Source organism: Argopecten irradians, chromosome 1 (assembly GCF_041381155.1).
Source record: "Argopecten irradians isolate NY chromosome 1, Ai_NY, whole genome shotgun sequence".
Taxonomy (NCBI): domain Eukaryota; kingdom Metazoa; phylum Mollusca; class Bivalvia; order Pectinida; family Pectinidae; genus Argopecten; species Argopecten irradians.
The window spans coordinates 16,180,635-16,204,110 of record NC_091134.1 but is presented as its reverse complement, the minus strand read 5'-3'; the positions used below and the strand labels follow the sequence as shown (position 1 = coordinate 16,204,110).

The window sequence follows — 23,476 nt, the reverse complement described above, 5'->3', positions numbered from 1 at the left end:
GGCCCAGGGTACTGATATTGGGCCTGTGACATGCTGGGATGAAGGGCTACCAAGTTTGTTCAAATAAATGACCTTGACCTTCATTCAAGGTCACAGGGGTCAAATAGGCTAAAATCCTTTAAAAAACTTCTTGTGAATAACTAAGAGGCCTGGAGACCTGATATTAGGCCTGTGGCATGCTGGGATGAAGGGCTACCAAGTTTGTTCAAATAGATGACCTTGACCTTCATTCAAGGTCACGAGGGTCAAATAGGCTAAAATCTTTAAACGACTTCTTTTCAAGAACCAGAAGGCCCAGGGTACTGATATTGGGCCTGTGACATGCTGGGATGAATGGCTACCAAGTTTGTTCAAATGAATGACCTTGATCTTCATTCAAGGTACCGGGGTCAAATAGGCTAAAGTCTTTAAATGACTTCTTCTCAAGAACCAGAAGGCCCAGGGTACTGATATTGGGCATGTAGCATGCTGGGATGAAGGGCTACCAAGTTTGTTCAAATGAATTACCTTGACCTTCAATCAAGGTCACGGGTCAAATAGGCTAAAATCTTTAAACGACTATGTTGTATTGTACTAATAGTCAGATGACCGTTAAGGCCCATGGGCCTCTTGTTATGAAATAAAACAAATGATGTTGTAAATTCTGACTTTGTGATTATTATTTCACATATTTCTTGTGAGTTTACCTGCTCTGAAGGACTGATTCAGGAGGTAGATATTTCATCAGAGTACTCGTCATTAGCAGGTAATAATACCTGTCAATAATTTACATACATGTGTAGGTATGAAGGTTACGTTGTCACACGGGTGTGAGTTTGAGAGAATATTTTGGAAACGATCTTTAGACATTTTGTCTCCGAAAAATGGAGTAAAAATAACGTTCTCAGTTGCCCAGTAAGTATCGGTTTTATGGACAATCCCATCGCTATAACAAGACCAAAAAATACTTTCATCTCCTCGAGTGACACCTGTTTCCACTCGAAGATACGCGAGTGATTTCCTTGACGACCTTGATATTTTGCGGTCGGCATATAAATCTGTTGGACAACAATATTTAAAAAAATCGTCATTTAGAAATAAGTGAAAAAAATCTATAGGTTCCTGATTTTCCATATTAATGATAAGTTTTGATTCCCTTGTAAATGGGGCACACAAAGGTGGCCCCGATGATTTCATCCAACCCTCGATCCGCTTTGTCCCAGTAGTGGCATTCGTCGTCATTCTCGGGCGAGAAATCATCCATATCAATGTGAGCAATTACTGCTCCATTCCTAACAATATACTCGGGCCCAAAACCTTTAAATTCAGTTTAACTGTCACTATTTTCATTGAAAATATTTTCAATATTATCGTCTTCGTCACTGTCCCAGTCTGAGTCAAAAGCGGCCGCCATGATGAAATTTACAAATTGTTTACGTTTGCTGTCGGGGCCTGTTCAACATAGCATATCGTAATACTCCCGCCGAGAGTATCGGTACACCCACGCTGTTATGCTAGTTTGAGGCCTAAACTACCAATCAGAATTGTTTTTATTTATAAACACGTGGATGGGAAATACCTAAGAGCCATGTGAAAAAGGTTGGCAACAGAACGACATTTGCGGTGACCAACATTACGAGACCGATACTAGCGGAACGACATTTGCGATGACAAGCGCTTAAAGGGTTAACAATCATCTCCAAAGAACGATAATCCCGCAAATTCACTAACTTTGGTCGTCTGCTTCTCGGCCTGTTTTCCACTGAACCACATGTACAAAATTTGTTTACAATGTGCATTTTTAGGCCATCTATAGTCTTCATGTTTCGTCCATCGTCGTGTGCCGTCCGCCGTGCGTTAACTTTTCACATTTTGAACTTCTTCTCAAGTTCTACCAGTGCGATTTGGCTGAAACTTGCATGAAATGATCCTGACATGGTCCCGACAAAGTGTTGTTATTTTTCGGGTCGATCCAAAATCCAAGATGGCCGCCACAGCCGCCATCTCGAAAACACATTTTGAACTTCTTCTCAAGTTCTACCAGCTCGATTTGGCTGAAACTTTCATGAAATGATCCTGACATGGTCCCAACAAAGTGTTGTTATTTTTTGGGTCGATCCAAAATCCAAGATGGCTGCCACAGCCGCCATCTTGAAAATATATTTTGAACTTCTTCTCAAGTTTGACCAGTGGCATTTGGCTGAAACTTGTATGAAATGATCCTGACATGGTCCTGACAAAGTGTTGTTATTTTTCGGGTCGATCCAAAATCCAAGATGGCCGCCATCTTGAAAACACTTTTTGAACTTCTTCTCAAGTTTGACCAGTGCGATTTGGCTGTAACTTGCATGAAATAATCCTGATATGGTCCCAACAAAGAGTTGTTATTTTTCGGGTCGATCCAAAATCCAAGATGGCTGCCATAGCCGCCATCTTGAAAACACATTTTTAACTTCTTCTCAAGTTTGACCAGTGCGATTTTGCTGAAACTTGCATGAAATGATCCTGACATGGTCCCGACAAAGTGTTGTTATTTTTCGGGTCGATCCGAAATCCAAGATGGCCGCCACAGCCGCCATCTTGAAAACACATTTTGAACTTCTTCTCAAGTTCTACCAGTGCGATTTTGCTGAAACTTGCATGAAATGATCCCGACATGGTCCCGACAAAGTGTTGTTATTTTTCGGGTCGATCTGAAATCCAAGATGGCCGCCACATTGAAAACACATTTTGAACTTCTTCTCAAGTTTGACCAGTGCGATTTGGCTGAAACTTGCATGAAATGATCCTGACATGGTCCCGACAAAGTGTTGTTATTTTTTAGGTTGATCCAAAATCCAAGATGGCCGCCATCTTGAAAACACATTTTGAACTTCTATTCAATTTTTACAAGTGCGATTTTGCTGAAACTTGCATGAAATGATCCTGACATGGTCCCAACAAAGTGTTGTTATTTTTCGGGTCGATCCGAAATCCAAGATGGCCGCCACAGCCGCCATCTTGAAAACACATTTTGAACTTCTTCTCAATTTCTACCTGTGCAATTTGGCAGAAACTTGCATGAAATGATCCTGACAAAGTGTTGTTATTTTTCGGGTCGATCCAAAATCCAAGATGGCCGCCACAGCCGCAATCATGAAAACACATTTTGAACTTCTTCTCAAATTTGACCAGTGAGATTTGGCTGAAACTTACAAATGATCCTGACATGGTCCCGACAAAGCGTTGTTATTTTTCGGGCCGATCCGAAATCCAAGATTTCCGCCACCTTGAAAACACATTTTGAACTTCTCAAGTTCTACCCGTGCGATTTTGCTGAAACTTTCATGAAATGATCCTGACATGGTCCCGACAAAGTGTTGTTATTTTTCGAGTTGATCCAAAATCCAAGATGGCCGCCACAGCCGCCGTCTTGAAAACTCAATTTGAACTTTTCAATTTCTACCTGTGCGATTTGGCTGAAACTTGCATGAAATGATCCTGACATGGTCCCGACAAAGTGTTGTTATTTTTCGGGTCGATCCGAAATCCAAGATGGCCGCCACAGCCGCCATCTTGAAAACACATTTTGAACTTCTTCTCAAGTTCTACCTATGTGATTTGGCTATAACTTCATCTGCATGAGATGATCCTGACATGGTTCGACAAAGTATTGTTACGTATCTGGTTGATCCCAAATCGAAGAAGGCTACCATGACACTATATCTGATTAATTTCCTACATGTTAAGACCCTTGGGCCTCTTGTTTGAAATAAAATTTGTTGAAGGAAATGGAAAATGATCCTGACATGGTCCTGACAAAGTGACACCATATGAAATTAATTTTACTATTGCCAAGGTAGTCAGATGACCGTTAAGGCCCTTTGGGCCATTTGTTCGGATTAAAATCTGTAACAACAGATCCAAGATCTTTGAAATAGTGTTCAACTACAGTTGAATTCGACATCCGTGCCCTAATGTTTCCGAGTTTTTCAGGCTTTCTGAGGCGATCTCGGGATGCCTGTTTTTCAAGCCATACCACCAGTGTTTGGACGGTGTAGTATTTATGAACCCCTTGATGTTCCTTCTTTTGCAGAAAATCCCCGCTCTTGTCAATAGTTGTTGTCTAGACAACCCAAACCCCTTTTCTGCATTTTTTGTTACGTTTTTTAGGATTTCATTTTCAGTTTCCGTATCTAGCACCGGCTTTCGCCCTGGTTTTGTTTTCAGATCAAACCTTCCTGAAACACGATCATAGAGGGTAGATTTGGGGAGTCCGTATCTCTCTGCTGCTGATCTTACTGAAAGTTCCCCAGATTTAACAGCTCTGACAGCTGCCTCCATATTCTCGTAGTTATGTTGAATATATTTTCTCTTTTTATTTGGTGAAGTCCTTTTCGGCATTCTGAAAAAAGAAACAATTCAACTTTTATTTTATTTCAATATTTCAAAGAATTTTTCCAATTCATCAAATTTAAAGTTGTATGTCTATCACTTTTACTCTTTTTGTCATAGTGAAAACTCTTCTAGAGTTATACCCATTTTCTCCGTCTGCCCGAGGTCTAAACTTTCTACTTTTACCACTTTTTATAAAGTTGCAGCACTGGAAGTATTTTTAATTATAGAAATAAAAAATCTTTTTACTGTGTACATGTTTAAAATAGCTTGGAAATATACGAACTGTTTCGATCTATTCCGATCTGTACTGGTATTCCCGATATTGAGCACGTGATACGACTTGGAGGTTCCGATCTATACGGGTATCGCTGATGTCAGTCACGTGATGCAACTCGGTTTTCCGATATTACCAGAAAGTTTGAAACATGGTGTTGATTGTGGCGGTTCTTTCAAAGCGTGTGATATTTCATGCAACATTTACCGCTATGTCAATAGTATATTGGTGTTTTCATGGATCTGAACCATCATATATAAGCATTCATATTCACAAATCGTATGTTTTATAGGAGTTTGTGATGGTGAAAAATCAAGAAATACAACTTAAATGTACTGTCTGAAATTAACAGAGTCGTGAAAATGATGTCCGGCAATGTGGGACACTTTAAAATATCAATTTATTTATAAATTATCGTTGAAATATATTTTTATTTTCATATTTTATTATTTAATACCATTTAAATATTTATAAAACCAAAGTTTTTTTGCATAATATGAAATAGAATACTTACATATCAATGATTGATTCAGATACCTTTGTGATTCATATGTTCGCGGGACAACCTTGCCGTAAAGGGTGAAAAATATCCGGAATATTTTCCGTTTCTAATCGTTATACACGACTTCATACCGTAAGTATATTTATAAACGACGAGCTCACAGTCGAAACGAAGGCATGAGGAAATAAAAAGCTTAATGCAAGACATACATCTTAATGCAACTAACATTTTATTCATGTAATGTCCGCACATACCGGCTGTCAAAGATTTGCAGACATTACCCTAATTGCTAAAATTAAAAACAATATGATTCAAGATGGAATTTAAGTGCCTAAACATTTGTCATTCCAAGTGTTATACTGAAAAATAATGGCCTGGTTATGGCCTTGGGGAATAGGGAGGGATATGTGGAAGAGAATGATAATATCATGTTCTTTTCTTTGTTTACTTTCACAATTCAGAGCATTGCAAATTTTACCCTAAGCCCTATTGTAGATATCGTTATTTTTAAAGTACAAAAAAGTGACTTTGTTGGGCACTAGATGTGTTCTGCTAAAAACATATCTTTTTTGCTAAAGAAAAAAGAAAGGTTTTAGCAACTTTTGCTAAGGCGGCTTTGATCTAGAGTTACCAGTAAAGCCACAGGCCCCAATTTCCCAAAGGAGTGAGAAAAAGCTCTGACTTGATTGGTTACCAAAAATATATGTCATTGTCATACATTCTTGCACTAGTCTGTCCCAATTTTCAACAACAAAATGTTCTCAAACTATCAATCTAAAGTTTCCAAATTCCCCCCCAAAAATATTTTTGTAACTGAGCATTAGTACACTGAGTTTAAATAACGAATACACATTTCGTCAATTTAGTCATATGACTTTCATCACACCATGTGACTATTTAGGGCACATTTCAAAACAAAAATGGGCCCAGGGGGCATTATTATTCAATGGACACTGGTTGACTTGTTTGAGAGTGCAATATTAATAAAAGATAATGACAAGACTTACAAAACATAGAGTACTAAATACAATTTTTTTTTTTGAACTCAAATTGAACTCACCTGGCATTTGCATGGCTTGAGGTTTTTTTTGTGTTTAGGTCACCTGACCATAGGTCATGGTGACCTATTGTGAAAGCCTTTTGTCCGTCTTCGTGCGTCGTCCGTCTTGTGTTAACTTTTTGTTGTGAACACGATAACTTGAGTAAATGTGAACCGAGATTAATGAAACTTTGTATGTAGCTTAATATTAACAAGATCTCGGACGAGTTCGAGTTTCAGGGTTGCTGGGTCAAGTTCAAGGTCACTGCTACTATTTTTAGAAAATTCCTATCAGCACTCTAGCGGCTTCATTCCTTGAGTGATTTTGATCACACTTAACACATAGACAAAGGATCATAATATCTCGGACAAATTTGAGTGTGAAGATAGCCAGACTAAGGTCAAGGTCACTGTTACTATTTTTAGATAATTTCTTTGTCAGCACTCTAGCGGCTTCATTCCTTGACTGATTTTGATCAAACTGCACACAAATACAAAGGACTGAAAAATTGAGTTTCAAGGTTGCAGGGTCAAGGTCAAGGTCACCGTTACTATTAGAAAATCCTTTTCAGTGCTCTAGTGGCTTCATTCCTTGAGTGATTTTGATCAAACTTCACACAAATTTAAAGGACCATAATATTTTCGACAAGATACAGTTTCAGGATTGCCAGGTCAAGGTCACTGTTACTATTTTTAGGTCAGCTGACCATACGTCATAGTGACCTACTGCAATAGCCTATTGTCCATCGTGCGTCAACTTTACTTTGTGAACATGATGACTTGAGTAAATGTTAACCGAGGTTGATGAAACTTTGTATGTAGCCTTATATCGACAAGATTTCGTACGAGTTCAAAAATGGGAATTATTCGACAGTAACGTACAAGTTATTGCCCTTTATTCTAATTTTATCATTGTGCTTGTGAACAAGATAACTTTGGTAAATGTGAACTGATTTTGATGAAACTCTGTATGTATAGCCTTATAATATATCAACAAGATCTAGGGTGAGTTTGAAAAAGGGAATTTTTAGACGGTAACTATATTATAGAGTTCATGTCCTTTGTAATAATGCTATTATTGGACCTTGTGTTCTAAAGATATTGTGGTGCTTTATCAGAATTGTGAATTTTATAACCATTGGCTTCTTTGTTTGCCCCTGGGGAGGAGGCTTAGTTTGTTGTAGTTTATATTGAATACTTCTTGGGTATATTTTGTTTATTTTCTACTGGAAATTGTTCAAACTTTTGATTCACATTTTAACCACAAGAGGACATTTTGCTATTATGTCATTTTGACCCTGTCTCATCCCCAAAGGCTGAGGGGTGGAGCCCAGTGGGGTCCAAATGGCTCAAATGTTTAGGTCACCTGACCATAGGATGATAAAATTAGAAAGAAAAATAACAACCATATGTCAGTTATGATAAATTGTTCCAGTATGCAAATTCATCCAAAACCTCATTGCATACAGAGTTTCATCAACATCAGTTCATATTTACTTCAGCTTCTGTGTTGAATACATGTGTTGAATACAGGACAGGGGTGTAAAAATCCACTAGCCCGACGCCCGGGGCTACCAAATTTTCAGCTTGGGCTAGTGGAAATTTTAGCCATACTAGCCCGGGGCTAGTGACATTTTTCAAAGATATTTCAAAACGAAAAACATCAATATTAAGTCATAATAACACTTTAAAATTAAAACATTGCAATTCTATGTAATATTCGTATCTAACTTTAAATCTTAATCTGGAGTCATGTTGTCTAATTTATTTACGACTGTAGACAGGTACAGTAGACCCCGATCACCACAGTGAATAGTGATGCATAGCATTTCATGTGAAAGTTACGTAATTTGCAACACAAGTTCTAGAAAAACAATATACAAACCATCAAATAAGTCATCTCAGCTATCAGATCAGTAAATTTTAATAGTTACAAAAACGATGTTAAAGAACTTTAATTTAAATAAAAAAAAACTAGATGCAAATAATAAAAAAAACTCACTCAATTAAAAATATTTGAATTTATACAGTATAAAAAATACTGGTATTATAAATTTTCCATTTTTTTTTTGGCTGGGCTAGTAGATATTTAGGCCGGGCTAGTGAGATTTTGGTGTCTACTAGCCCTGGGCTAGTGCTTTGAAATAAATTTTTACACCCCTGACCAGGGTAAAGTTTTAAAATAACACACCATGTGTTAAAGATCCTCATAGCTATTATGTTGGCCCTTAAATGACAAATTACTATTTGATGTCAGGTGACCGTTAAGGCCCATCGGCCTCGTTTTTTTTAATTTATGACTTCCCCATATAATTTTGAAGGACAGATAATTCCTCTACCTCAGTGGCCGATTTGTCTTAAAAACGAATCAACCTTGAGGCAGTTAAATTATTTATTTAGATAATAAAAGGACATTTTTCTGAAAGTCCATTCTAATTATTTCTTCTGGGATCCCATTTTGTCTGAAATGGATCCCATTTCTGGAGTACCCCTTGCAAACCTGATATGTTTACTCACATATATATCTAACTTCATTTTCATTGTTGTGTTTTCCAGGATCACTGGAGGCAGCAGTTACTGTGGAATTGGATCCAACTTATTCACCAGGCCCTGTCCCAGCCAATGATTCCGACCGAATCTATCACTCAGCATTGTACCATCCAATGAGCAAACCTATTCTGGCCTACCTAAAGGTTGGTGGTATAGTGAAGAAAGATTTCTATGGCTCATGTAACATAACAACTGTTGACATATACGCTTACAACTCAACTGGCGGAGTGACAGATACCTGGGAAAGTACTGGAGGACAGCTATGTCAATACGTCAACAGAATGCAATACCCAAAAAGTTATGACCCAAGCTTTAGGTAAACATTTTTTCTAACTGACTGAACTGACTGATAATGAATTAATTTTTGTGTTTAATTGAAGTCCTACTATCTGTATCTGTCTTATTTTTTTCATGATTTAGAAGAATGGTGAAGAAAATAAAACTGTTATAAATCATGCAGAGATAGGACTAAATCGAAGTAAAGATGAGTGAAAATGATTCAGAAACTTTTGATAAAAATAAAATATTGAACATTGCTAGGTGGGTCCCATTTAGTCAAACAAGCCAAAGTAAGCTAAAATTGTAACATCATTGCTGAGAACGTCATGTGACTACCGTAACTACGTAACATCTTTCCGAACTCTTCGAGAACGGGTCATGAACTTTCTGACTGCCGTTCGGCAATAATCGTAACTTCTATGGCGAGTTTAAAGTAAAAGTTTAAAATGAAGGCATGTTTACAGATATCGACTTTCAACAACTGCTGTACCAAAGTTATTAAGAAATCATTATAGATATTCTTTGATACAACTTAATTTCAACTACATCTACAAATACTAACAATATCGGGGTTGAATCTAACTTGACTTTTTTTGATAGTTAAGTATAGTGTGGCTCTAATCTTTTGTGTTTTTCTATATTATTCAGAACACTATCTTATTTGCAGATGTAATAAGGAAAGTGGTAAAAATAACAAATTGTTATCGAGTTAACTGGTTGTGAAAGAGAAAAAATGTATCCATATTATTGAACTACATCAATGTATATATATTTCTTGTTGTAATTTCAGTTGGATTTGTGGTAATAGTACAACTTTAGTTGATGTGCCTGTTTATGCAGGTGAACTAAGAGCAGATGCACTTTACCATGCTCATACCACAGTTCCTCCCAGGGATCGAGCTATATTGTTTTCTGTCGATTACGAGGGCACAGTTTATACCGTTATTACAGACCCTATTGAAGTTACAGGTAAGCTACAATCAAAAGCTAGTTATTTAGGTCATCTTAGGCACAATAGATGTCAAGTTCAGCTACGATTTTTTTCTTGAAACAAATTCAATACTAAAACAATGCTAATTTCCTTATTTGTAGACTGATAATCAAAGCATTTCTTGAGTTGTTTTGACATGAGTGCAGTGATTTACTTACTCAATTATTCCAGGGCCTGTACCTTTTGAATTGGGAAAACATTATATATTGCATCTTTCTTGAAACATGTATATTTTAGAGAGTTTTTCTTTATTTGGGAAAATATTTACAACAAATTGGGAACTTATAGCAAAATTTCTCTAGGGGAAGGGGCCTTTATTTGGCCCAAATGTATCTAAAAACTCACTGTGGATAAACCAGTATTTCACCCGTATAGGTATGAGACACAGTATTCTGTTTTCCTAAGGTCTGTTGTTGTCTTTGCTAGCCAAAATAACATCAATAGAATTGTTAGATAAACATAAAGGGCTATTGTTCATTTGGAAAAGACTCATGTGTTTGATATAAAGAGAGATTTCATGTTCATTTCTGAAAAGACCAAAGGTTCCCTAAACATGTGTGATTTTGTCTTACATTTCAGAATATGCTCAGAATATAACTCTAGCAACACCACCTCCTACTTCCACTATGGCCAATAAAGGTTTCAATATGGATGTACACATCTTGGATTCCAGTGGAAACCTGATCACATCTGGCCTTGATTCCACTTTAGATGTTACCATCAAGGTGGCATGGCTGGAAGGCTTGTCTGTCATGTACCATGACGATGGCTACCGTAACATGCTGTTCTATGAAAGTGTGAGTTACTATTCCAATATGCACCTGTAAGTTGAATCATTACTTGATGTCATGCTGGTACACTCCCTACCCTCTCTTGTGTTTCTATGCATTCAATGTTGAAGCAAATGCATGAGCATGACCATGTAAAGTAACATAATGTATCAGGGGGGACTGGGGAAGGGGTTTGATTGACAATTGGTTAAGTTTCGGCTGCAAACAGAAAGTTGGGACACCAATTCAATAAGTTGTAGGATTCAATTTCAAACAAACTCAATAGCTATTTTTAATCGTGAAATTTCATGGTCTATTTTACAATATGTTAAGTTCGTATTCAGTGTATGGCCATCAGATGGATAAGAGAGATGATTGTTATCTTGTAGGTGAGACTTGGAGGTACTGATGCTGTACAGAGTGTGAGTACCCATAACAAGCTGATTACCAAACGAGCCATTGGAGGAGTTGCTTCCTTCACAGATATCCGTCTACTGGATGTCCACTCGTGTGTCCGTCTCAACATCACCCTTACCATGCCTAGATATCCTCTGTTTAGATTACCAACCACCATGAATGAGGTGAAACATGTCCACACACTGACCAATGGACTCAATGGCTATTACATCAATAGTACAAATGATGGCGGTGTTTTCATCACAGACTGCATCACTGTCACAGGTTAAACAAATAATTGTTTTACTTGTATGATAAATTAATGAGATTAAAGCATTTTCTGCTTTATTTCTTAACAATGGGGTTGCTTCAAAGCGTTGTGGATTAAATATATTGAGTGAAAAATATTGTATCGCTAGTAAACATTTATTGGTATGTTATTCTATGACTGCATTAGTAAGATTAAAAGTATTTTTGGTATTCAATACATTTTTCTTGAAAAAGTATCAGGTGGACGGAGTAGTGATTTTATAATGTTACAATTTTGTTTTTCCAGAACAAACGGCTGCTACAATAAACCTGTTGAATAGTGCTGATATACACACCACTGTGGGAGCTAACTTTCCCATAGAGGATGCTGCTATACTGGAAATTAGGGATGCCGCTGGTGACAGAGTCTATTCTGGTCAAGATGCCAATTTGGTAATATAGCCTAGCTTATTGTTTGTAAGAACTATTCCTGGGTTATCCACGGGGAGGAGTGGGCTACACAATTTGATGGGTGGTAGGGGTAAATCCACAATTTTCTAACATTCCTTATACTCAATATTTCTTAGATCGTGGGGTCATAGAAAGTATCTCTTGCCGCTGCCTTATTGAAAATTTTGGGACAACCTTGATTTACATATATTTCAGTTATTGGAATTAAAGGTTTTTGTAATAGTTCAGTAATATTTATAATTGTGTGTAGTAGAGGTGCATGTTGGTGTGTTTTTCCTCATTGTGTAGATGCAGCAGATACTGTATAGCGGATAACTTTTGTGATTTTGCAAATCATTGCTATGATCATGAAAATTTGATCCTCGAAATATTGAGAAATGGTTGAATCATATGAAAGCTGAAAGCCATATATATTGAACACTTAAAACTGCTAAAAGTTCATTTCTCTGTGTAAGATAAAATCACAAAAAAATTAACCTGGGTAAATAATTGACTTAAATATTTCACATATAATTATAGACCTTCACATCAAATTCATATGCCTTAGCAAATACTTTGAAGGCCATTAAGGCTGCTAAAATTAATATAGTAAATACAGCAGAAATAGGATGACACAGAGTTAATCAGAAAACGGAAAGTTTTATTACTTTTGCCAGACACTGACTGTGACATCATCAGGTGGTGGCTGTGTATCCTCCGACTCACAGACTGTGACGGCCGCTCATGGACAGGCAGTGTATGCTGGCTCATTCTGTGATGTTGGATCTGGCTTTGTTCTCTCCTTTGCTGGAAACAGCTTAGTGACACCCGGCGCTTTGACTGGAACAAGTACCAATGCTTTTACAGTGACAAGTATGTATGAAGATTTCTTGCAGTTGTGAACTTGACAAGGTGTTGTTAGATAACACAAAGTTGTTAAACTACAAACTTTCATTTATTCAACGTTTAATTAAGCACTTATGATTTAAATTGTTAATCACAAGTAAAAGTAAAAAAAAAAAGTTACAAACTTTTGTGCTAACAAAATAGAAGAAGAAAATAAATTCATCATAATATGAATGTATGCAGAATGTAACCATTGCAGACGTTGATATGTTTCAGACAAGATTTATATTGCGAATTTCATTGACACTTATGGCTCATCCGCAACATCAGATACAGGACCATTTATTGATGCATTTGCCACATATGCCATAGAAGACATAGCCAATGGGTATTTTCCAGATCTATTGCCAGGTAAATAAACTAAGAATTACAGTCAAACCTGTTCTAACGACCAACTGTCTATAATGACTGGTTTTTAGGTCATCTGACCGAAGGTCAGGATGACCTATTGTCATCGCGTTTCGTCCGTTGTCGTGCGTCATGCGTAAGACTATTCATACAAAAGCCTACTCCTCCTTAACCCTTTAGTGGATTACATCCATATTTGGTGTGAAACATCATTGGGGAAGGACAATCATATATTATATAAATGAGCCTGGTCCGACCCCTAGGGGGTGAGGGGTGGGGCCCCAAAAGGGCAAATTTTCTTAATTTAAGCTTTAAAATCCTACTCCTCTTTCATCTTTGGATGGATTTCATCCATATTTGGTGTGAAACATCATTGGGGAAGGACAATCATATTTTATATAAATGAGCCTGGTCCGACCTCTAAGGGCTGAGGGATGGGGCCCAAAAAAGGGCAAATTTTCTTAATTTTAGCTTTAAAATCCTACTCCTCCTTCATCCTTGAACAGATTTCATCTATATTTGGTGTAAAATATCATTGGGGAAGGACAATCACATTTTATATAAATGAGCCTGGTCCGACCCCAAGGGGCTGAGGGATATGGCCCCAAAAGGGCAAATTTTCTTGATTTTTGCTTTAAAATCCTACTCCTCCTTCATCCTTAGATGGATTTCATCCATATTTGGTGTGAAACATCATTGGGGATGGACAATCATATTTTATATAAATGAGCCTGGTCCGATCCCTAGGGGCTGAGGGGTGGGGCCCCGAAAGGGCAAATTTTCTTAATTTAAGCTTTAAAATCCTACTCCTCCTTCATCCTTGAATGGATTTCATCCATATTTGGTGTGAAACATCATTGGGGAAGGACAATCATATTTTATATAAATGAGATAGATCCTATCCCTAGGGGCAGAGGGGCGGGGTTCCAAAAGGGCAAATTTTCTTAATTTAAGCTAGATCCTACTCCTCCTTCATCCTTGGATGGATTTCATCCATATTTGGTATGAAGCATCATTGGGGAAGGACAATCATATTGTTTATAAATGAGCCTGGTCCGACCCCTAGGGGCTGAGGGGTGGGGCCCCAAAAGGGCAAATTTTCGTAATTTTAGCTTTAAAATCCTACTCCTCCTTCATCCTTGGATGGATTTCATCCATATTTGGTATGAAACATCATTGGGGAAAGACAATCATTTTTTATATAAATGAGTTAGGTCCGACCCCTAGGGGCTGAGGGGCGGGGCCCCAAAAGGGCAAATTTTCTTAATTTTAGCTTTAAAATCCTACTCCTCCTTCATCCTTGGATGGATTTCATCCATATTTGGTATGAAACATCATTGGGGAAAGACAATCATTTTTTATATAAATGAGTTAGGTCCGACCCCTAGGGGCTGAGGGGCGGGGCCCCAAAAGGGCAAATTTTCTTAATTTAAGCTTTAAAATCTTACCCCTCCTTCATCCTTGGATGGATTTCATCCATATTTGGTATGAAACATCATTGGGGAAGGACAATCATATTTTATATATATGAGTGTGGTCCAACCCCTAGGGGCTGAGGGGTGGGGCCCCAAAAGGGCAAATTTTCTTATTTTAAGCTTTAAAATCCTACTCCTTTTTCATCCTTGTGTTGATTTCATCCATATTTGGTGTGAAACATCATTAGGGAAGGACAGTCATATTTTTAGGTCATCTCAAATGTGATATTTAAATATCATGACATTGTACTTATAATTACAAATATCTGCCGTAATATCAACAACAGAAGCCATGATGGCCTCCCCGGTAACATGAGTGCAGCAGTAAACACATGTGTGATTTTCTCGGTTAATTTATTCAGAGTTTTATATAGTAACACTGTGCCAATTTTTGATTGATTAGAAATTTGGTCACGTCTATAATTAGATTGTAAAGTCTGAACACAGGTGGCGCTTTTATCACGTGATACGAAGCTGGCAAAACATTGCTAGTCAAAATGGCGTCCAGAGTCGCTTGTATTGAGATCGTGTACGGGCGTCCAGAGGCGCTTACATTGAGATGGTGTGGGGGCGTCCAAAGTCGCTTACATGGGGCAAGGGGTAAAGGCGTCCAAAGGCGCTTACATGTGGTAAAAGGTTAAATATCCAATAACAGGTCTGTTTTGCATAAATATAATTCTGTTTTATTTACTGACTCGCTGGTTGGCACGAAAGTCCCAACCTGTCTATAAAGGCAACTTGTCTATAGTGACCGTTTTTCTGTCTCCCCTTCAGTGGTTGTTATAGACAGGTTTGACTGTATTATAATTTTTGAAGTAGTTTAGCCTCTATGAATGCTCTTTTTTGTCCTGCTAAAGAAAGTTATTTACAGATCTATTACATCAAGGCTTCATGGTCCATACTTTTAGCTTTTTTTGCTTTTTTGAAGAAATACTACAATTCTAAATTTATATATGTATATCAATATTGGTTGTTTTGCAACCAAATCCTGAAAAAAAATTTGTTAAGGTGTAAAGGACTATTGCTGAATATTCCTGGTTCAAAATCAAATTACATTGGGTGTCTAATTTCCATTCAAGGTAGAGAATTGCACATGAACAGCTATGATGTTGGAAAAGATGGCAGCAAGGCTCCAAGTGCATTTCAAGGGATGATTGACCAAGGCAAGGTATATACACATGACGCTAATAAATATCAATATGGCTCATAGATTTTTATGTATTATAGATATCATTATTGGGTATTGCAACCTTTTTATATGTTTACATGTTAAAGTGTAGTCAAGTACAAGTAACTTTGTTACATTTGAAAGACCAAAATTTCAAATACCTTTAAATTTATTCTTTCAAAGATATTAAAGTCAAATGTTCTTTGTAGTTTTAAGGTCTTTAACACTTTCGTCACTGAATAAATTGCATGATGGGTATTCTGGCCCTGAGAAAATATGCACGTGATTTTTCCTGGCCTGAATTATTTACGTTTTATTGAAGTGTTGATTCGGTCATATTTTAAAAAGCATGTTATGTCATAAATACATCGTAGAATTGAAGAAACAAACACTTATAATTGTGAATAGGGATTATCGACGATATATTTATCAATCTTAAATATGTGTCGACAAACATACGTTGAGAAAATATGTTTATAACTTGCCTTCATTACGTTTATTCTGGCGGAGAACACGCACGGAGACCGATAAGAAGAAAATGTGTACGTTCGTTTAATCGTTTTGTACCACGATTAAATGTATATTCAGCACAGAAACATATAATCCATAATCCTGGTGAATTACGTAAATTCCACGCCTTAATTTTGCATTTGGAAAATGCATTAAATTGCTGTGATAGATGGAAATGATGTGATGCAAATTCTCTACAATCGTTGTTAACCGCTATATTGATGACGTTGGTCAAGAGAGATAACTCTCACCGCAATGAACTTAGGTAGCATAGTACCAATTTTAAACGTTACATAGGAACATACGAAGAAAATAGGTGGAGATTCGAGAAAAGACAATAAACAACACAGTGACTTTAGTATTAAACGCTTGCACCATGAGAGGGTAGTCACATGCAAGCATGAAAGGCCAGCCCTTTTTTTTTTTTTTTTTTTTTTTTTCTCATTTTTTTTTCTCCATTTTTAGTAAACTGTTGCAAACTTCTTTTTTTTTCTTTTGTTTTTTTTGTTTTTTTTTGTTTTTTGTTTTTTTTTCTTCAATTTTCTTTTCACAATACATACAGAGCTTGGTTGCAATGAATAGGCTACTAAGCGGCTCAAGCAACTTCGTACTGCTCGGACATTTTTTAATATACAATGTACAACTTTTGTTGCAATAAATTGACTACTAAGCGGCCCAAGCAACTTAGTACTGCTCGGACATTTTTTAATATACAATGTACAACTTTTGTTGCAATAAATTGACTACTAAGCGGCTCAAGCAACTTAGTACTGCCAAGATATTGTATAGTGACTGTATGACACTTTCTAGAATACTAGAAGTATTTTGCCTGTGAGTGGTAAATTGTGAAGCATGTTGGAAGGCAGAGATGTTTTCTGCATTCAATGCAGCCAAATTTAGTCTGGCTAGCCTTGTCCTGCATTCCACTCTTAGTGCGCATATAACAAACATGGCACCATGACCTGGATGGTAAGGTTCCCGGTAAATGTCGTTGAATGAGGCGGTCATCCAAGGGCTGCAGCGATGGTCTCCCTTTCCTGGCGACAGACGTGAACCCATCTACCAGACCTCTTATTAGGTATTGGGTGAACTGCAGGAAGGAAAACTGTTGTTTTCCTGGTTCTGGTATGTGATGCACGCTTTGTAGGAAGAGTTGGTACGCGTTCAGCTTCATGACTTCCAGGAGTCTAAAAAACACCTTGACAGTCCATTTTCTGGTCTTGTGGTTGAACGAGTAATATTGAAGATACTGGTCCGCCTTGTCTACACCACCCATGTGGGAGGTGTAGTCGGCAATCAGTTTCGGGCAAGCCACATTCTCCCTGATAAATGTGCCATCTTCTTGTTTTACAAGGCGTGAAACCTCTGTGACAGACTCGTCATGAATTGTGGAAAGGGCAGTAACACATTTCTTGTCCTTCCAAACTACAGCCAGAAGGGGACCTTTTTGTCGGAAGGCCATATCACCCCTATTTACAATTCCTGCAGGCTTTTTTTGCATAATAGCCTTTGGTAGGCCCCGCCGGTTACACTAACTGTCCCACATGCGTAAGTTTTCTCTTCAAAAAGAGATGTGAGCAAGTCTGGGGAAGTATAGAAATTATCCATGTATACATGGTAACCTTGCCCCTGAATGCCAGCCCCTTCCAAACATTTTCTCACAACCCTACTGGCTAGGGCTCCTTCTGAATGATGGTATCTCCCTGTAATGGAATAAATTATCAACACATAAGATCAGATACTCTAGTATGTTAATGAAATTGGTCTTGGTTGTATTTCATTTTAAAAGGTTTATAAGCTATTCACACAGTACTCCTATGTAAGATGAAGATTGTCTGCAAAGCTCTGGCAACTATACTGAGTATAGACCATAAATACCATAGGAAGATAGTTTAATGCTTAAATATTAATAAATTTATAGATAGGAAGAAAAGTAATAAAATAATCTAAAGTGTTCAGTTCACTAAATACATGTATTTACCTGGGTAAATGTCAACATAGCTGACATAGCTGCAGTCCGATTCAGCCAACACCCACACTTTTACACCCCATTTTTGGGGTTTGAGTCTCATGTACTGTTTGAAACTGACTTTGCCTTTGAAAGGCACCATGCATTCATCTACTGTTACACGCCTGCGTGGAACATATTCTTGCACAAATTTCTCATTCAGGTGAGAAACAAGACCCTTAATTTTAAATAAGGGGTCATATGTAGGGCTACCTCTCTCTGTTTCCAAATCATTATCTACAAAGTGTAGGTATCGCATAATCTGACTAAACCGATCTCTTGTCATTGTTTTTCCAAAGAGGGGTGTTTCAGAGTATGGGTCAGTACACCAGTAGTTTCACAGAAGGTTTCCTAGTGACACCCATTGCCATGCACAGTCCAAGAAATGCTTTCATTTCAGGGATAGTCACTTCTTTCCAAGGCAGTTTGTTTTGAGCAGGGTGCCTCTCTATTTGTTGCCTAGCATATCTATTTGTTTCATCTATCAAGAGAGCCAAAACAACTGGATCTAGAAACAGTTCCAGAAAATCTACAGGGCCTTTATCCCCTGTCAAGGGTCGTGTTGGCCCTGTGTTCCCCCTTGGCATAAAAAGGTGTGGTAGTCCTCGTTCGAAGTACTCGAATCCTGCATGCCACTCGTCCTGATCATCTAACGCTCCCCCAGGACCAAGCTCTACCTACGGTTCGTCGAAGTTTGATTCCACATCGCTTACATCACTGAAGTCATCATTACCAATACCCTGCTGCCTATGATATGTAGTTATTTTCAGCATCGCGAGCTTCGTCCGGCTCAAATCCGGCAAAGTTTTCGTCGTCTGAAGTTCCTGTGTCCGAAGACATTTTCAGATATTGATATCGGCGAACGAACGCCTAATAAATACCATGACAACTAGGCTCGCTTCGTTATTGGTCAATAAAATCATATGTCAAGTGACGAGAACGTAAACATGATAAAAATTACGTGTTCAAAGTTTAAATAAATCGCTAAAATATAACAAAATCATGATTTGTATCATACGACTTTACTCACTGATTCCGTACACCGCCATGTTGGATAATAGTGGTCATGTGATCAAGGTCTGTTACTAAAATTAGAACACTAGGTTTCTTCTTCTTCCGTATGTCATAAGTCACTCAAAACCCATATTATTAATTTGATTTTGTCTTTAAATATCAACAGAAATATAATACTGAATAACACCAATAACTCTTCAGAAAGATTTTGAGTATTTCCGACAGAGAAAATCAACCATTTTCTGACCTGTAAATGTTTTTAATAATTTTTTAAGTCCTCATATTGAATAATATTTGGAAATGATAGCATCACTGTGTAGTTTGATTCATTTTGAAGCAACTTTATTATAAAAACATTTCTCAAAAATAAACATGAAAGTAAATAAATCCAACTTAAAAACGTATTATCAATCCAGACTGAAAACTTCAAAAAGTGCCATTGAGATGGTCATACACTTAACAGATGTTGCAACAATGTTCGTGTTGAACATTGTATACTTTCCTCATGGAAGCCTGGTGATGCAGTCTACTAGTTTGCATGTGGGAAAGGGTTTTAATGCATCATCAGGGCTTAAAGGGTTTTAACTTAATGGTCCTTTATTAGCCCCTGCCCAACGAAGTTGGTGGGGGATATACAAATGGATTCCGTCCGTCTGTGTCCGTCCATACGAATGGTTTCCGGAGCATAACTCTAAAACCAGTAGAGATATATGCATGGAACTCCATAGGCACATTAGTCTTATGGTCTAGTAGTGCCTTTTGCTATTTTAAGGTTTTCACTTTTTGTACTTTTTTCTGTAACCATGGAAACATTGCTGAAAATGGTAGATTTTTGTGTAAGAATCGTTTACGGAGCACAACTCTAAAACCAGCAGAGATATTTCCATGAAACTTCATAGACACATTGTTCTAATGGTCTAGTAGTGCCTTTTGCTATTTTTAGGTTTTCACTTTTTGTGCTTTTTTCTGTAACCATAGAAACATTGCTGAAAATATCATATTTTTGTAGCAGGTTCATTTCCGGAGCATAACTCTAAAACCAGATATTTCCATGAAACTTCATAGACACATTCTTTTTATGGTCTAGTAGTACCTTTTGCTATTTTTAGGTTTTCATTTTTTGCACTTTTTCCGTTACCATGGAAACATTGCTGAAAATATCATGGTAAATGGTAAATGTTACTTTGCAAAACTCCACCCATCTTTGTGTATATAGTCTAATATCAATGTCAAGGCTGTATACCTGATTCAACAATTGCAGCCCCGCTCTACTTGAATTATACTCCATCTTTCTTTAGCTCAACTTTCTTTTTCCTGTTGTTTTTTTCATACACATAAGTCTCCACAATCAAACTTACTTCAGCTTTGATATCTCCATTGGCGGGGGATCTGAATGACTATGTCCTTGTTAAGATTAAAAATGTTTTGGTCTGTAGGATAAATAAATACAGTAATTATTAAAATATATAAAAAAAAATCTTTGTTTTAAAAAGGCTGATCCAAGCACAAAAGTTAGAGGAATTATAGGATTTGGTTCCAATACTGCAACAAAGAAAATGGCAAGCTACCTGTCAGCAAATCAAATGCCATCTTTAGCTACTAGGGAAGACGAAGCAGAATTTACAGACAAGGTTTGTACCTGTGGTTTTGGTATTTAATATACAACAGTACAGGCTGGAGACATCTAAATGAACAGGATTTCCACCCATTTGCAGCTTGCACCCTGGTACTTGTACTTATAGTCTTAAGTTCATTCTTTTGATTATGATCAGTCTTCTGGTAGATTGCAGAGTTAAATTAGTGTAGGATTTTACATGATAATGAATTTTCAGTACATTTGTAAGTGGATAAATTTGACTACAGTGTATGGTTTTGGGATGTTTTGAGTATATGTACAATGCATGACTATAGAGAACACTGTTGACAAGTGTGAATGGGGAGATATGTGTGGAGTAAGGCCAGTCGTAAGCATTGTAGTGGTCTTTGTAAAACTGTTTGAAACAGGTTAGCAGGCTTGCCAATTTTGTAACAGTTGAGGAGAATATTAATGGCTATAAGCTTGTTCAAACCCAGAACCATTCTAGCTCTAGACAGATGTTCTACCAACCAAGCTATAGTATATTGTGTGGTTTTCTGGTAACAAATTGAATTTTCCATAAGATTTTGAATTGGGGTGTTTTGTATTTTGAAAAGTTTGAATTTTGTACGAAATGTAGCCGGGTGGTGTCAAATATGACAAGGCTAAAAGTACATTTCTACATAAATATTAAGGATACATTCTCACCACTTTTATTAATACTAATACTAATATTTGATAATTTAACACATTACTAGACATCTACAATCGTGGAATATCCTGTCACCGAACTTGTATGAGAAGTTGTGGACACTGTAATTTTATAACAGAATGTTTTGATCTTTGTTTGCTATTATACATGTATTTTATGATTTCACAATGATTTTGTTACAGACAGTATATCCATACTACAGTCGACTGTCATGGGATTTGGCTGCTGTTGCACAGTGTCTAATGATTGCTTGCAGAGACCGAAACTGGAAAAAAATGGTAAACATGTTATAAACTCTCCTGAAAAATTGCTTGATCTAATTTATTTTCACAAATATTTGTCAGTTGTTTTTAGCAAATAATTATGGTTATAATCCCTTTTGTAGATTGCCTGGTAATTAATATTTGAATTTAGAATCAAGATGAGTTTTGTCTATTTCAGATTATTGTTAGAGAAATTGACTACCAGATACATCAGGTTCTCTATCAGAAAGCTGCCTTGTTCGGCTTGGATATTACAGAAGAGGTAATGATCGAGGAGTTGTGGGTTTTATACTTTTAGTATTTATCAATTATCATAATGGCTAGCATAGATACAGCAGCACTAATATTTGATGTGAACAGAGTTTGATCTAGCTTCATGTACTTATATTTTTGCTTTATTAAACCACAAAATAACTTCCCATTGTAAATCCTTTAATTTGAACTTGAAGGGTTTGTTTATACAGCAAAGAATATTTTATCCCACTTTGCTCAGATCAACCAATTTTTTTCTGTTTTAGGTCATCATTCCCAAACTATTACCAACACAGTATACACCAGGTTGTTATAGATACACAAATGGAAAAAATCAAAAACGCAGGAACAAAGATTATTCACTTGTTTGCTTACGCCCCTCTACAGTGGTTCATCATTAGTGAGGCTATCAGGTAAATAGACAGTATTATCTATGTGGAAAGATGAGTTATATAGCAAAATAATAGCACTAAAAAATGTGTAGTACTGATATTTTAGAATGTTGATAATTAATGTATAGAAAGTGCGTTTAAAATATTCAATATGATACATGCAGAATTGTATAACAAACATTGTATAGGCTTTATAACTTCATATACGATGTTCAATTTAAGATGTTGAATATGTATAGTGTGCACACATCAACCTTTAGTTTCTAATCACTTGTTTTATCATGGATTTATAGACACAATATTTCCTGCTACCACGGATATGAATGGGGTCTTCTCAATGATGTTGGCTGGCAATGAGAATCAAGATGAGTTTTGTCTATTTCAGATTATTGTTAGAGAAATTGACTACCAGATACATCAGGTTCTCTATCAGAAAGCTGCCTTGTTCGGCTTGGATATTACAGAAGAGGTAATGATCGAGGAGTTGTGGGTTTTATACTTTTAGTATTTATCAATTATCATAATGGCTAGCATAGATACAGCAGCACTAATATTTGATGTGAACAGATTTTGATCTAGCTTATGTACTTATATTTTTGCTTTATAAAACCACAAAATAACTTCCCATTGTAAATCCTTTAATTTGAACTTGAAGGGTTTGTTTATACAGCAAAGAATATTTTATCCCACTTTGCTCAGATCAACCAATTTTTTCTGTTTTAGGTCATCATTCCCAAACTATTACCAACACAGTATACACCAGGTGTTATAGATACACAAATGGAAAAAATCAAAAACGCAGGAACAAAGATTATTCACTTGTTTGCTTACGCCCCTCTACAGTGGTTCATCATTAGTGAGGCTATCAGGTAAATAGACAGTATTATCTATGTGGATAGATGAGTTTTATAGCAAAATAATAGCACTAAAATTGTAGTACTGATATTTTAGAATGTTGATAATTAATGTATAGAAAGTGCGTTTAAAATATTCAAT

The 23,476-nt window shown here is 36.8% G+C and overlaps 1 protein-coding gene and 1 pseudogene across 1 annotated transcript in view; one reads left to right on the top strand and one right to left on the bottom strand.

Moving 5' to 3' along the window:
* LOC138318968 (uncharacterized) overlaps positions 1-23,476 on the top strand; it is a 46,479-nt gene that overhangs the window by 5,177 nt on the left and 17,826 nt on the right. Inside the window, exons 2-13 of the mRNA XM_069261826.1 lie at positions 8,728-9,037; positions 9,791-9,969; positions 10,571-10,788; positions 11,151-11,442; positions 11,714-11,859; positions 12,534-12,729; positions 12,979-13,113; positions 15,665-15,753; positions 20,779-20,916; positions 21,756-21,851; positions 22,015-22,098; positions 23,204-23,349. Coding sequence (XP_069117927.1) covers positions 8,728-9,037; positions 9,791-9,969; positions 10,571-10,788; positions 11,151-11,442; positions 11,714-11,859; positions 12,534-12,729; positions 12,979-13,113; positions 15,665-15,753; positions 20,779-20,916; positions 21,756-21,851; positions 22,015-22,098; positions 23,204-23,349 — 2,029 coding nt within the window. The remainder of the gene's footprint in view (positions 1-8,727; positions 9,038-9,790; positions 9,970-10,570; positions 10,789-11,150; positions 11,443-11,713; positions 11,860-12,533; positions 12,730-12,978; positions 13,114-15,664; positions 15,754-20,778; positions 20,917-21,755; positions 21,852-22,014; positions 22,099-23,203; positions 23,350-23,476) is intronic.
* On the bottom strand, positions 17,044-19,044 carry LOC138308162 (piggyBac transposable element-derived protein 4-like; annotated as a pseudogene).